The sequence below is a fragment of the Echeneis naucrates genome, chromosome 1 (genome assembly GCF_900963305.1).
Source record: "Echeneis naucrates chromosome 1, fEcheNa1.1, whole genome shotgun sequence".
NCBI lineage: Eukaryota > Metazoa > Chordata > Actinopteri > Carangiformes > Echeneidae > Echeneis > Echeneis naucrates.
Window position 1 is genome coordinate 9,246,257 of NC_042511.1, and position 12,252 is coordinate 9,258,508.

At 41.4% G+C, this 12,252-nt stretch overlaps 2 protein-coding genes across 2 annotated transcripts; one reads left to right on the forward strand and one right to left on the reverse strand.

Annotated features, from left to right (window-relative positions):
• Positions 1-3,941: 3,941 nt before the first annotated feature.
• cbx8b (chromobox homolog 8b) lies at positions 3,942-7,588 on the forward strand. Its single transcript, XM_029505112.1, has 5 exons — positions 3,942-4,113; positions 4,244-4,287; positions 4,507-4,572; positions 4,704-4,770; positions 5,966-7,588. The coding sequence occupies exons 1-5, from the start codon at positions 4,045-4,047 to the stop codon at positions 6,845-6,847; spliced, it is 1,128 nt and encodes a 375-aa protein (XP_029360972.1). The 5' UTR covers positions 3,942-4,044; the 3' UTR covers positions 6,848-7,588.
• Positions 7,589-8,370: 782 nt separating this feature from the next.
• Positions 8,371-11,551, reverse strand: c1h17orf67 (chromosome 1 C17orf67 homolog). The gene is made up of 4 exons (XM_029510898.1): positions 11,464-11,551; positions 10,142-10,242; positions 9,157-9,287; positions 8,371-8,599 (listed from the first exon to the last, which is right to left on the reverse strand). The coding sequence occupies exons 1-3, from the start codon at positions 11,516-11,518 to the stop codon at positions 9,171-9,173; spliced, it is 273 nt and encodes a 90-aa protein (XP_029366758.1). The 5' UTR covers positions 11,519-11,551; the 3' UTR covers positions 8,371-8,599; positions 9,157-9,170.
• Between the last annotated feature and the right edge of the window lie 701 nt (positions 11,552-12,252).

Genomic DNA, 12,252 nt, shown 5'->3' on the forward strand with positions numbered 1-12,252 from the left:
AAGCATAAATAAGTGTCACTCTGAACAAACTGGTTACATCATCTCTCCTGTAAAACAAGATCTGTACCAAATACTGTCACAGCACCTTTTCCTCATCTTCTCCTCTTCTTCCTCATCAGTGAATGTGTGCATGCTTGACCGAATCCAGCCTGTTAATCACCATGGGCTTCTATTCGAATGAGGCCGTAGGCTGAAATTAACACGCAACAAGCAGCAATCTGCAACAATCAGTGTACGGCCTTTACTTCTGTAAAATGGCGACAACATTCACATGCAAATAAAGGAAGTCAGCTGCTACAGGTCAGGACAGTTGAGTCATTCAGTTAAAGAAAAAAAAAAAACACACAACTCCCACATGACCATGTCATTATGAAAATAGTTTTCTATTTTTTTCCTAATACACAAAATATTCCCTTCAGGTTCGTTATCCTCCTGTATTGGCTGTGAAGAGGAGGAACACACAGGACTTTACTTCCTGTCACTGACCTGCTGGATTTAGCTCAGTGACCAACAAACAAGTGACCATCAACTCAGTAAACAAGAAGCAGTGACTGCACTCAGGCGACTGGTGCATGGGGGCTGAGCTCAGTCCGTGTCTTCTGATCAGCTGTGGCTCAACACGGGCCCTGTGAGTCTCTGCAGCCACAGAGAGGCCTTCATTCATCCATTCAGCCATTCATCCTTGGAGCAGCCTGTTCAATCGGTTAATACTGATGAATGGCAGCCTAAATTTGAGCGAGGCAAATGAGGATTCTGGGAAACAAATTCCTTGCAGAAATCAGCTGCAACCTTGTGAAACGAAACGATCACCTGTTTAAGATACGAGACACAAAACTAAACTGCCTCCTTCCCAGTTAAATTCATTAAAAAAAGGGGGAAATAAATGAAAGTGCCAGGAAAAATAAATGAAACGCTGCCCTTTCATTTTCTTCTTGATTTTTTTTCGACATGTCATTACACGTATCGAATCAGATCTTATTTGGAAGAAGACTCCAGCTCTCTGTCTTTGTGTCGGTCTTCTTATGACGGATTTTAAGAAGCGGCAGGGTTTTCCAGTTTTTTGCTCACACAGGCAATGCGCGTCTTGCCCGGATACAAGCCAACCAATGGAGTTTGAAGGGCGGCAGCGCTGCTGCACTGCAGGCGCGCCGAAACCAATCGCATCCAGAGTGAGCTGCGTCCATCTTCTCCCGGTGCCTGAGTGTTCAGGAGTGTTCAGGAGTGAGTGCCTGAAAAACTGAATGCTTCTTGAAATGTGGCCAACACAAAACGGCGCTGTTTTAAAATACACCAAAGATCCTCCTGTCAGAGTGCTGGCATCTCTGACGGTCTGCATCAGCAGAGCCCTGGAAGCAATGTTTCTATCATCCAAAACAGAGATTCTGTCCGATGGCTTTATTCACCTCCTCCGTGACATTTCAGCCTTCAGATTCAGATTGGGGATTATTTGGATGGAAAAGCTGGATAAACAGGACGGTGGTGACTGGTGGTCATCAGGTCTATCCAGCCATGCGTATGGGAATGAACCTGAAGCCACTACGTTGGGATTAATAGTTGCGTCTAAAATAAGACTCCTGGGAGCTCTCAATTCATCTATTCGGTGTTTTTTACATTTATTTTAATTAATTCAAACAAAAACCGAGAATGCACAGTTTCTGCTACGCGCGCAGAACGTTTTTAATCACAAGGCCGCATTTGGATCAGAAAAGAGTCGGAGCTGCGACGGTAATAATTCAGTCGTCCTACAGTGTCTGGGCCTCTCAACACATTTATCTCCCCAGTGAGTCTGTGTGCTTGTTTGAATTGAATCTTTACAGTCCTGTCAAAGAAGGTTGCTCTGTTATTTCATGAGAAAGTCATGTCATTATATTTGGTTTCATCAGGCCAAACACTAAGCCATTCAAACGTTCAACATAAATGTCTTTAGCTTTGTTAACATCCTCTGAGCAAGAAAGACGAGTCTGCTGTTGTACTGTGTGTCTGTCTATGACACACACACACACACACACACACACACATACATAGGCAGTGGAATTAATGTATTAATTTGAATAGACGGGTTTCAAATATAGGAATCACATTTTGAATTTCCTTGAACCTCCGATCAGACACAGCAATAACAAATGAAAAACCAACAATCAAACGAGAGGCCAGGTTAAGACAGCAACCATACAATGTCACCAAATATAAAATGAAATAAATACATTTCAAATTATCGTGTTTTTTTTAGGTATTACCTCATTTGTTCACAAAAAAAACGAATCATTATTGATCTGCATATAATAATAATAATTATGCAAATAATAGTCATCTCAGTCAACGCGCCCTTTCAGAAAGAGATAAATTCGATGTGGCTTCTGCGTCTTCACTCGAGAAATGAGAGCAGAAGAATTATAGGATTTAACATGGAAATGTTTTTACGTATGGTGGCGTAAACGAGTTGAAATACTTGCGGCTGTTTTGTCCTCGGCAGAATAAAATTTTTAAAAAGTGAAAAAAAAAAAAAAAAAAAAAAAAAAGAAAAACCTTGACCATAGTACCTACTACTATGTCAAAAAATATTTCTATATTTTTAAAGGCATTAAATATAATATGGAATCGATAATAATAATAGGAAAGATAATAATCATAATTATTGTAATAATACGAAGAAGAAGAATGTTGTTTTTTTTTGTTAACATTTGTGTTCATTCTTATATTTTCGTGTCTATATTGTAGATGTACAGTCGACAGTGTGTTTATGTATATACACTCCATCTGCAAAAAAAAAAAAAAAAAAAAAGCAAAACGTGAAGTTGCTGAAGATGCTAAAATAATATTTCTGGCGTTTATTGCCATTCAGTGGCATCCTAAAGGCGCTGTTTGGTGAAACAACAGGATGAGTAAAGCGCTTTCTGATACGTTCGAAGCGACTTTGGTTGAGAGCCCAGATGCCTAAAAAATATGTAATATATAGAAGCTGTTAAATGTCGGCCCCTAAAGAACCTGCTCACTGTCTGTAGTCTACAGGGGGTTGGAGACGGATCTTTGATATAACGCAGGAGATCATGAAACGCTCTCTTCGGTCTTGGCAAATGGAAATTCTTTGCTTATTGTGGTACAAACAGCTTGTTTTCCCCAACACTTTAAAAATCAAAGGCTCTTCACGTCTGGAATAAAGTGGCATACTGTCTGACCACGATCGGCCTGAATGTTGTTGGGGTTTTTTTTTGTTTGTTTTTTTTTTTTGTTTGTTTTTAAATTACGCTGAGTTCACCTGCACCTCTGTTTAACGGATTACTGTCTAAACCCATTACAAAGATATTGCTAAGAGCCAATAAGATGAGGTTGAAAAAAAAAAACCACATCCACATGAATTCAATGCTTGCCCGCTGGCTTCACGCGCAAAGGCTATTCAGTTAAAATAATAAGAATATAAATAGCCAGCAATTTTGCCCGACAGATGTAGTGCATCGATCTGTGTTGAGTCGGACTCAGCAGGGACAAAGTAAATGTGTGTGGGCTGAAGTCCTGAGCTTTTCTGGACTGACCATCAGACTCTGGATCAGCTGATAAACACATCGCTGGACAGACCGAACGAAAAAGAGGGATGTGTCATGTTTCTCCGGCCGTGAATATAAAGTAAATAACATTGTTACGACCTGGTGGTTACGCGGACCTGGCCACAGTGTCACGTGCGTACAGTCGAATAACTTTTGATACCACGTGCATATTTGAACGGCCCACACAATTTGCGCGAAATGATTCAATCGCGCGGGGAAAAAGCCACCATTTTCCCCCCCGAAAGAATTCACAGAGGCGCACGCTCCTCCCCTCACTTAGCAACCCGAGCACGTAGCAACGGCTGGACCAATGGGCGCGCTTCCTCGGGTTCCACCGACTGCGGTTTCCTAGCAACGCTGTGAAAAAAATTGCGCTGACGTCCATTCTGCTCGGGAGTATTATGGTCTGTCGGGAATTCAGAGTGGCTGGGACTGGTGAAAAATATCAGCTCTGCTAACGTTAGCGTCCGCCGAGCTAACGGTAGGTAACGGCGGAGTGAACATGGAGCTGTCTGCCGTCGGGGAGAGGGTGTTCGCTGCCGAGTCCATTATCAAGCGGAGGATTAGGAAGGTAGGCGTCGGATGGAACACGGCCCTCTTCTCCCAGTGCCTTCAATGTAACGCACCGCCGCCGCACTCACATACTACTGTTGCCCTGCAAGCTAACCAAGTGTTTTGTGTTTGTTTCTGATGGCACGCAGGGTCGCATTGAATACCTTGTGAAATGGAAGGGCTGGTCTCCCAAGTAAGTGCAGCTTCATTGTGTCTCCTGCATGTTTTCGCCCCGCAGCTGCGGTGTCTGCCGTGGCTGTCGTTAGCTCGCCGCAGCTAGCGAGACAGCCGGATTAAAACTGAGGTGCACGGCACGATGGAGATTTTTAGCTGGCAGGCTAACGCCGTTGCCATCTGCACACGGTATATCAGCGCTGGCTTCCTGAATCGGGCTTAATGTTTTAATTCACAGATACAGCACTTGGGAACCAGAGGAGAACATATTGGACTCCCGCCTGTTTGCCGCTTTTGAGCAGAGGTAAGATGTCTGGGTCGGCCTGTGCGGGCAGAGCCCCTCAATGTGAACATGTCCAATAAATATACGGTGTCCTCGCTGCACTTTGCTCCGTGACGCTCAAAATGGGAGTCTGCTCGCTTTATTTCTTCCAGGGAGCGTGAAAGGGAGCTTTATGGACCCAAAAAGAGAGGACCAAAGCCCAAGACCTTTCTGCTCAAGGTAAATTCATGCGTCTTCTTAATGAAATAATCCCCCGACCGGCGTTATCGTGTGAATTTAATTTAGAATGATTTCCAGCCTATATATAGACGTCGTGTGTACTTATTGAAACGCTTTCTATTTAAAGCACTCGGTCATTAATTTCTGCGTCCTTGTTTTCCGCAGAAACTTGCGATCCTCTATAATTATGCTAATTATGCATATTTAAACTAACACAGGCTGTGTGTTCAGCTAATGAAATGCCTCAGTGTACAGTCAGTCCTGCACCGAAGCTGTCGATGAAGCGACTTGCTCAAAGTCCGTAGTCCTTTCGTACAATCCCTTTTTGTAACTAAATCCTTTTTATTAGATTCAGATCGGTCTCACATGAATGAAATCAGCGTCATAGTCCGGGACAGCCAGCAAGAGGCTTCAGCTCTTCGGGACAATGAGCCATGAACATTGTTAAACAACCAGCAGTTTATCTTGAACTAAATGCCAGGATCTCCATTGACAGGACGCTTAAAATGAGGTGGAGGAATTGTGCCCATAATTACTGTGGCCTGGCAGGAATTGTTTCTGTTGTAATTGTTAAAATCTGTCAGTCAATGTATGCATCACCGTTTCAGACAGGGTGGAAGAAACCATCAGGCCTGGGCTATAATTGAAACAATCAATGGGCCTTTTTCATGTGTTATGGTTTGATAAGTGAGTTGGGAAAAGTAGGATGGGATTTGTGTAAATTTCAATACATAGTTTATATAACAGTCTCAATGAAAGGCCTGTTTTGTATTACTTTGAAATGTATACTTGACAAATGTAAGAAATATACTTCTATATTAATGTTTACTTTTCGTAAAAACCTACAAATTTTGAAATAAAGAAACCATACATCAAAATATTAATTATCGATGTTTAAAATATGCAAAAAAAAAAAAAAAGAAAAGTTGAACTTGAGTTGCAAACCCAGATATGCAATCAGTATCATTTATTTTTCATTTTTTTCTTTCTTTCCTTCCTAGACTGATCAAAGTCCCTCTCAGAATTGGGGTCCTCCCCTCTTTTTTTATATATATATATATATATATATATATATATATATATAATCCAAATTGCTAAATGTAGTGTAGTGTATTTATTTTTATTTATTTACTTATTTATTTATTTTGGAAGTAATAGTTTAGTGTTTTTTGTTTTTGCCCTTATTTTCTAACAGGCTCAGGCAAAAGTTAAAGCCAAATCCTACGAATTCAGGAATGAGGCAGTCCGAGGAATGCACATCACCTACCCAACCCCTGAACCAGTTGTCACCCCCAGAGCTAAAAAGGGCCTGAGAGCTGTAGTTCCCACCATCTTCCCACCCAGTACAATCAACCGTGGAGAGAGTGTACGTATCCGGCCACCAGATCTCAACCCCCGTGAGCACCAGCAGTCTTCCCCTCAGCCAAGTAACCCAGACAGTTTCATTCATGTACCCAAAAAAAGAGGCCCAAAACCTAAGCCCCGTTTCAAAGACAGCAGCTACAGCATGGCCTTGGAGCCTCACAAGAGAAGGACAGAAGATCAGCTGAGCCACAGCCCTCACAAACTGGCCAAGCTCCAGGGGGTTGAAGAGATGAGGTTGTTCAAAGTTGCCCACAGACATCCAGACATCCACGGTCACAGCCACAAACACCACCATCACCATCACCGCCATCACCATCATCATCATCATCATTACCAGCAAAACAGGGAACACTCCAGTGGGAGCTCCTACAAGCAGCTGTACTCAGACCACAGCCTGCATCCACACAGGATAGACAGCGACCCACACAGGACTAAGGAGGGATCCAGCTACCTGGCACCTGCACACTTCAAGCACCAGCCCAAAATGACCCAGAGCCTGAGTCGCCCCACTGAGCTTCCACTGATGGAAAAACCTTACTTCTTGGACAGGCCCTCCCCAACACGGCTCGATGTTGACTTGGATGAAGTGTCATGGAGGCCCTCCCTTGGCAGCGTGGAAAAGGTCTTGGTGACTGACGTGACCAGCAACTTTCTAACCGTCACCATCAAGGAGAGCAGCACTTCAAAAGGCTTCTTCAAAGACAAAAGATGATTGGCTGCTGCTGCTCCTTCATTTTTTTTTTTTTGTGCCACTCTTTCTCTGACTTACATCAGAATTCTCTCATGTTTATAAGTCATAGTGTGATTATTGAGCAAAGGTTTTGTATGTAATGTAAAAATACAAATTACATAATGTGCACATGTGTATATATTATAAAGTTGGACATCTATTTAATGTATTGACCAAATCAAATGAAGTCCATTTCGCTTCATGCACTGGTTTAACAAGACTGAGTTGCATGTTTCCTTTTGCAGCAGCTACTTTCTGTACAGAGCTTGTGAATTTTTACTATTTTGCAAATACAACTAGCTAAAATGTATTTTTTTTTTTCCCACTGTTTTCAGTGAGAGCTCATGCTGGAGAGACATGAGGCCAGATATTAAATCCTATGTGTGGATTATAATTTGAACTAATTTGACTGAAGTTGGCCTGTTTAATTTAAATGACATTTATATAAAAATACTCAAGCACTTTGAATTCAAAAGTATTAAGAGATAATCAATTTTGCAGTGTTTGCAATATCTCTAATATTTGTAATTGTAAGCTAAATTAATCGATTGAACACTGACACTTTAAAAGTTTTCCCAAGGCGCATATAACTGCATTGCAGTACAGTTTAGATTTTCACAGGAAACCTTTATGGAGCTTTCATTTAACAATGCAAATTACGAAGTTTGTGTCAAATCGCTTTTTAGACGCTTTTCATTAAATAAATTGAATTTTCTCATTCTGCTTTGTCGAAATGTCTTATTTCTTACCACTCTGCCGTTGGCCTTGAACGCAGCAAGTTAGACAATGTATAATGTGTATATATACTGAAGTGAAGCCAGCAGGCTTCAGGCCCAGGAATACATTTTTCTTTCTATTTTACCAACACTTTTTGACCTAAGACGGGGAAATCTGTGGGAATCGCGCTTTAAAATTTCTACATGTGAAAATGTAAACCATCTCTTATTTTTATTTATTTAAATTATTATTTTCTCTACAATGGCAGTCAAAGGCCTCAGGCTTCGAAAAAAATGTAATTTTTTTTTGTATTAATTTGAGCTTTAGACCAACATTTAGTTGTGCTCATAGACCTGCGGCTTTGCTGCCAAAGGCCTCTTTCATTTCTGTATCTGCTTGCCGTCTGTTTATTTATGGAGCACATGAAGTGCAGCAATGACTAAATAAATTCGTCCTTGGCCCGGCTCCCTGTTCTCCGCCGGCCGGCCGCAGCTCTTCATTCTTTTCATGTTTATTTCCAGAGGAACTCATTCAGGCCTGCGGGACCCGGAGCCGCTCATTTATGACGTAGACCGACAGCCCCATTCTGCTGTCTAATCGGGTCCAAGTGAGGAGTCCGATGGATCACATCGGGTCTGTCTGAGTCACACCGTTGCTAAATTATGGAGATGAAGATAAAAAAAATAATAATAATCACCGGGATCCAGAGATTCGGCAGCAAAACCATCTGTGTTTGACACAGAGAGCGCTTCTCCTCTCACACTGAGCCAGTACAGCGTTCATGCATTCTGGTTTATTTCTGATTGTAGTCACTTGAAATAAATGTCACTCACTCACAAAAATACATGTAGAAAATACTAGAAACAGAAACATTTCTGCTAGTAGACAACCACCCAGTAAGATTATGTAAGCATTAATTCAGCATTCTGAGGAAGCTGATTATATCTGAGGAGACAAATCTGTCCATACTTCGGTGTTTTCACTGTTGCCATTGTTGAGTCGGTTTTTGGTCCTTTCCTGTGGAGAGAGAAAAACATGAATTTAAATTAAATCAAATATTTTGGTATCATATACTGTGTGGAGAACATGAGGGTATTGAAAACCAAAGCACTGGAACAACAACATATAACTGAGAATTATTCAGATTCCTATTCATTCAAAGAGAGTTTGAATAATGTCACCTTATTAAATTCCTCCCTCTATATAAGATGCTCCTCGAGCTTTAACCCCATATTTAAGTTTATTTTGAGAATCTGATTGCTGTATATTGCCAGAGCCCTTTTGTCTCAAAACTACCCCGATGATGCATGATTTGAACCAGATTGAAAGTGTCAAATGGGTTTTTAAGGTTTCTGTTTCATCTAACAAAAATTATCAAAGTAAAAGGAAGTAAAAAGGAAGTAAAATGATACAATTGCTAAGGAACACATAATTCAGTAAAAAAAGGAAGGAGGAATGTATTCCACTAATGTGTAAAATTGGACTAAATTCTGGATTAAACCAGAGCCAGTTGTCATGTGGGTTTATATCTTTGCATCCATTTGCATTGTGCATTTGGAGTTTGTTGCGATGACCTTTGTCATCATCGTCACACAGGGTATCCATAGTTCCTGTTGCACCGGGGGTAGCAGTGAGGGTTCAGCCAGTTCTCCAGGTTGGTCTCCTGGGCCCTCTGATCCAGAGCCTGCATGTGGAGCAGATGTTCCTGTGCGAGGTTGAATAAAGCGGCAGGAAAGAAGAAGAAAGCTGTTGAGCATGCATGCTGTGGAGCTGCCCATGCACCAAAAAATGACAACACTTAACGGGGAGTCACTGAGTCAGAGCAAAACTCCGCTGACTCACAGCTCTGGGATGTGGCTGAAATTACTGACAGAACAATCAAACTAAAACTAAAGAAATGAGTGCAGACAGAGACTCAGACCTCAGTGATGATGAAGTGCATAGTACAGTACATACTTATAGGTGCCTGGGAAGTGTTTTCTAAAGCTGCAGGTTTCTCTGCAGTTAACGTCTGCAGCATGCAAATAAAACCAAAACAAAACTGTATTGTTTTATGTCTCACAGGACTTAATTACAAATGTTTTTCATTTGTTGATTTACTGTTCAGTTTTTGTGTGATTTTTGATAATTGTTGAGTAAAATTTTATCATTTGAGCTGAAACACTAAAAAGATATTAATTCATAGAAAAAGACAAAGAATAAAATGAGAACGTGAAATTATAGTAAAGTGTAAATAAATTAATTCAAAACAAAATGCCCCAAATTAAACACCACGTTAACACATTTTATAATGTGCTCATATAAAATGACATGTTTATATGACAATGTCAACTTTATGCTTCACATAAGTAAATATGACCACAACATTAATAAGCAGTATGTCGTCTGTCTACAGCTGCAGTATGTGTTGGAACCATTTTTTCCTCCTCATGCGCTTCTTGTTCATTTTAAATTGACTGGGTTGAAAGAACAAAGCTAGTCAGCTCAGTGGGATCAATAGTTGCAGGTTAATCTCAGTCTTATATGAATGTGTCTGTCTTTGCTCTGGATGAACCTTACCCTCATTGGCTCATCAGGGTGGCCGGCTTTCATTGGCCGATCCTGCCTCTTGCTGCGGAGAAGCTGCTTAGCAAAGCTCTCCTTGATGAGAGGATTGGCATCTGAGAGGGAGACAAAGATAAGAGATAAAAGCTTCATTCACATGTCTTGTGATACACATTCATCTGATTCTTCACCTGCTGCTGGGAAGACAAATGTGTCAATAAATTTGACTGTCCACTCATAAAAAAAGATAAAGAATAATAATTGGTGTGTGTGTGTGTGTGTGCAGTTGTGAGCTTCCTCTTTAACTTCCTCTTTACCAGAGAACCAGAGAAGATTGCCTGCTCTGAGTTTGACCTCTGCCTGAGTTATTTTGTTCTTCGGACGAACATAACAGCTGTTTGCGTGGTGGCTGGGGGGATTGGCTGATCAGGATCACATTCCTCCCACTGGAAGCTGTTTGCTCAGGCCCATGAATAACCCCTGACCACTATCTGCGGCTGGTGGGCTGTGGCTGACCTGATCTGTTTAGTTAGTCCTTGTGAGGCTGTTTATTCCTAATGTCAGTCCCAAGAGAGGCGCTTACTCTGCTTCTCTCTCACACACACACACACACACACACACATACACACACAGTGATCTGCTGAGCAGAGGCACTCTGTCTCTGTCTCCCTCTCTCTAAACCCAGGCCTGAGCTGGGAGGCAGGGTATTTGGTTGAAGGTAACAAAGTGCCCATTCATCCTCCTCGCTCCCCGGGGAGTCGGCCCGTGCAGCACGTGACCCCGGGAGGCACTCAGACTGCCTCTCCTCTTCTGCTGCCAGAGGGAGCCACTGAGGAAATGAAGGCCAGAGCTGCTGCTGCCCAGGCATTCACAGCGACGTGGCAAAACACCTAACACTGTCTTCAGATCGTTTATTTGGACGACAAATATATTGGTGGAGATCTGTGCAGTTTCATCTAGTGTTTGATGCAACTGTGCAAACTGATAACAGATACAAAGAAATGACATGTACAAAGAAAAAGCTGTAAAATGTCATCCTTGTATAAATGAAGTGTTTGTTATTTATGTTATTTATGTCAAAATGGTCATGAAACATTCTTTATAGGTCTAATATAAACATGAAACAAAAGAAAGATACAATAATTTCATTCAAACTGTCTGAAATGACACGACCAGGTATATTATTTATTATTCTTTTCTGTCCTTGCCTGGTCTAAAGGATCTGCATGTACTGACTCAATTACTGTCAAAAACAAACAGGATCCATAAAAGCATAACAAGATCTCCCTCAGATTAAAATATCACCTCTTATTTCACGAAGACAGCTGATTCCCTACCTGTGTAAACAGCCAGCAGGACCAAGCAGAGCAAAAACACCCCCAGCGTCTTCATCTTCTACACTTGTTTTCCTGCCTGAGTCTTTTCTGATCTGAGGGTCCTGACCAGAGTCCAGCGGGGGTGAAGGGAGACTTTCTCCTCCTACCTCCTCCTGGACGCCAGCCACAAACTCTTCCATACCTGCTCATGTTATGGAGCAAACATTGAAGGTCAGTGGGCCTCAGCAGTGATGAATTTGGGAAAAGGAGAATTCAAATCAATCCATATTATAAATGCAAAATTTGCAAAATGAGTGTGGAGAGGAAAGTTAAAAAGCACGTAGAGGTTAACTGAGGCAGGGAGCATTCTGTTCACTAGATGGCATCAAAGTCACAGTCACCCAGAGATCATATCAGTCAGCTGGGTTTGCTGCACCTTTTTGATGTGGTCTCATATCCTGAACAAAAAAAAAAAAGAGAGAGAAACAAACTACAGCCAAAATAGAAATATTGAATTTAATCAAACCATCTGTCTAATAAACGTCCGTCCCTCATTACTTTGCTTGTTAAACCCAGCTTTGGCTGAGAATTAGGTCTAGATTCAGAACCAGGACCAGGGTTAGGATTAAGGATGATAAATGCATGGTGTCATTGCAGTTTTAGAAAACACATGTACATTTTAATTGTCTGAAGGGTTTGCCACATTAAAATGAATTTCTAAAACCCCATACACCGTTTTGATAAAGAACACAGTGAACTCTTATAAGTGAATGGAAATAAACCTGAAGATGATGTAATTTAGATAGTTTG

Excerpts from the sequence above, each read along its gene's own strand:
- cbx8b (XM_029505112.1), top strand. The coding sequence starts at position 4,045 with ATGGAGCTGTCTGCCGTCGGGGAGAGGGTGTTCGCTGCCGAGTCCATT. Across the intron at positions 4,114-4,243 it reads TCAAGCGGAGGATTAGGAAG|GGTCGCATTGAATACCTTGT; the intron begins GTAGGCGTCGGA and ends GATGGCACGCAG. Across the intron at positions 4,573-4,703 it reads TTTGCCGCTTTTGAGCAGAG|GGAGCGTGAAAGGGAGCTTT; the intron begins GTAAGATGTCTG and ends TATTTCTTCCAG.
- c1h17orf67 (XM_029510898.1), bottom strand. The coding sequence starts at position 11,518 with ATGAAGACGCTGGGGGTGTTTTTGCTCTGCTTGGTCCTGCTGGCTGTT. Across the intron at positions 10,243-11,463 it reads CCTGCTGGCTGTTTACACAG|ATGCCAATCCTCTCATCAAG; the intron begins GTAGGGAATCAG and ends TCTCCCTCTCAG. Across the intron at positions 9,288-10,141 it reads ACCCTGATGAGCCAATGAGG|GAACATCTGCTCCACATGCA; the intron begins GTAAGGTTCATC and ends AACCTCGCACAG.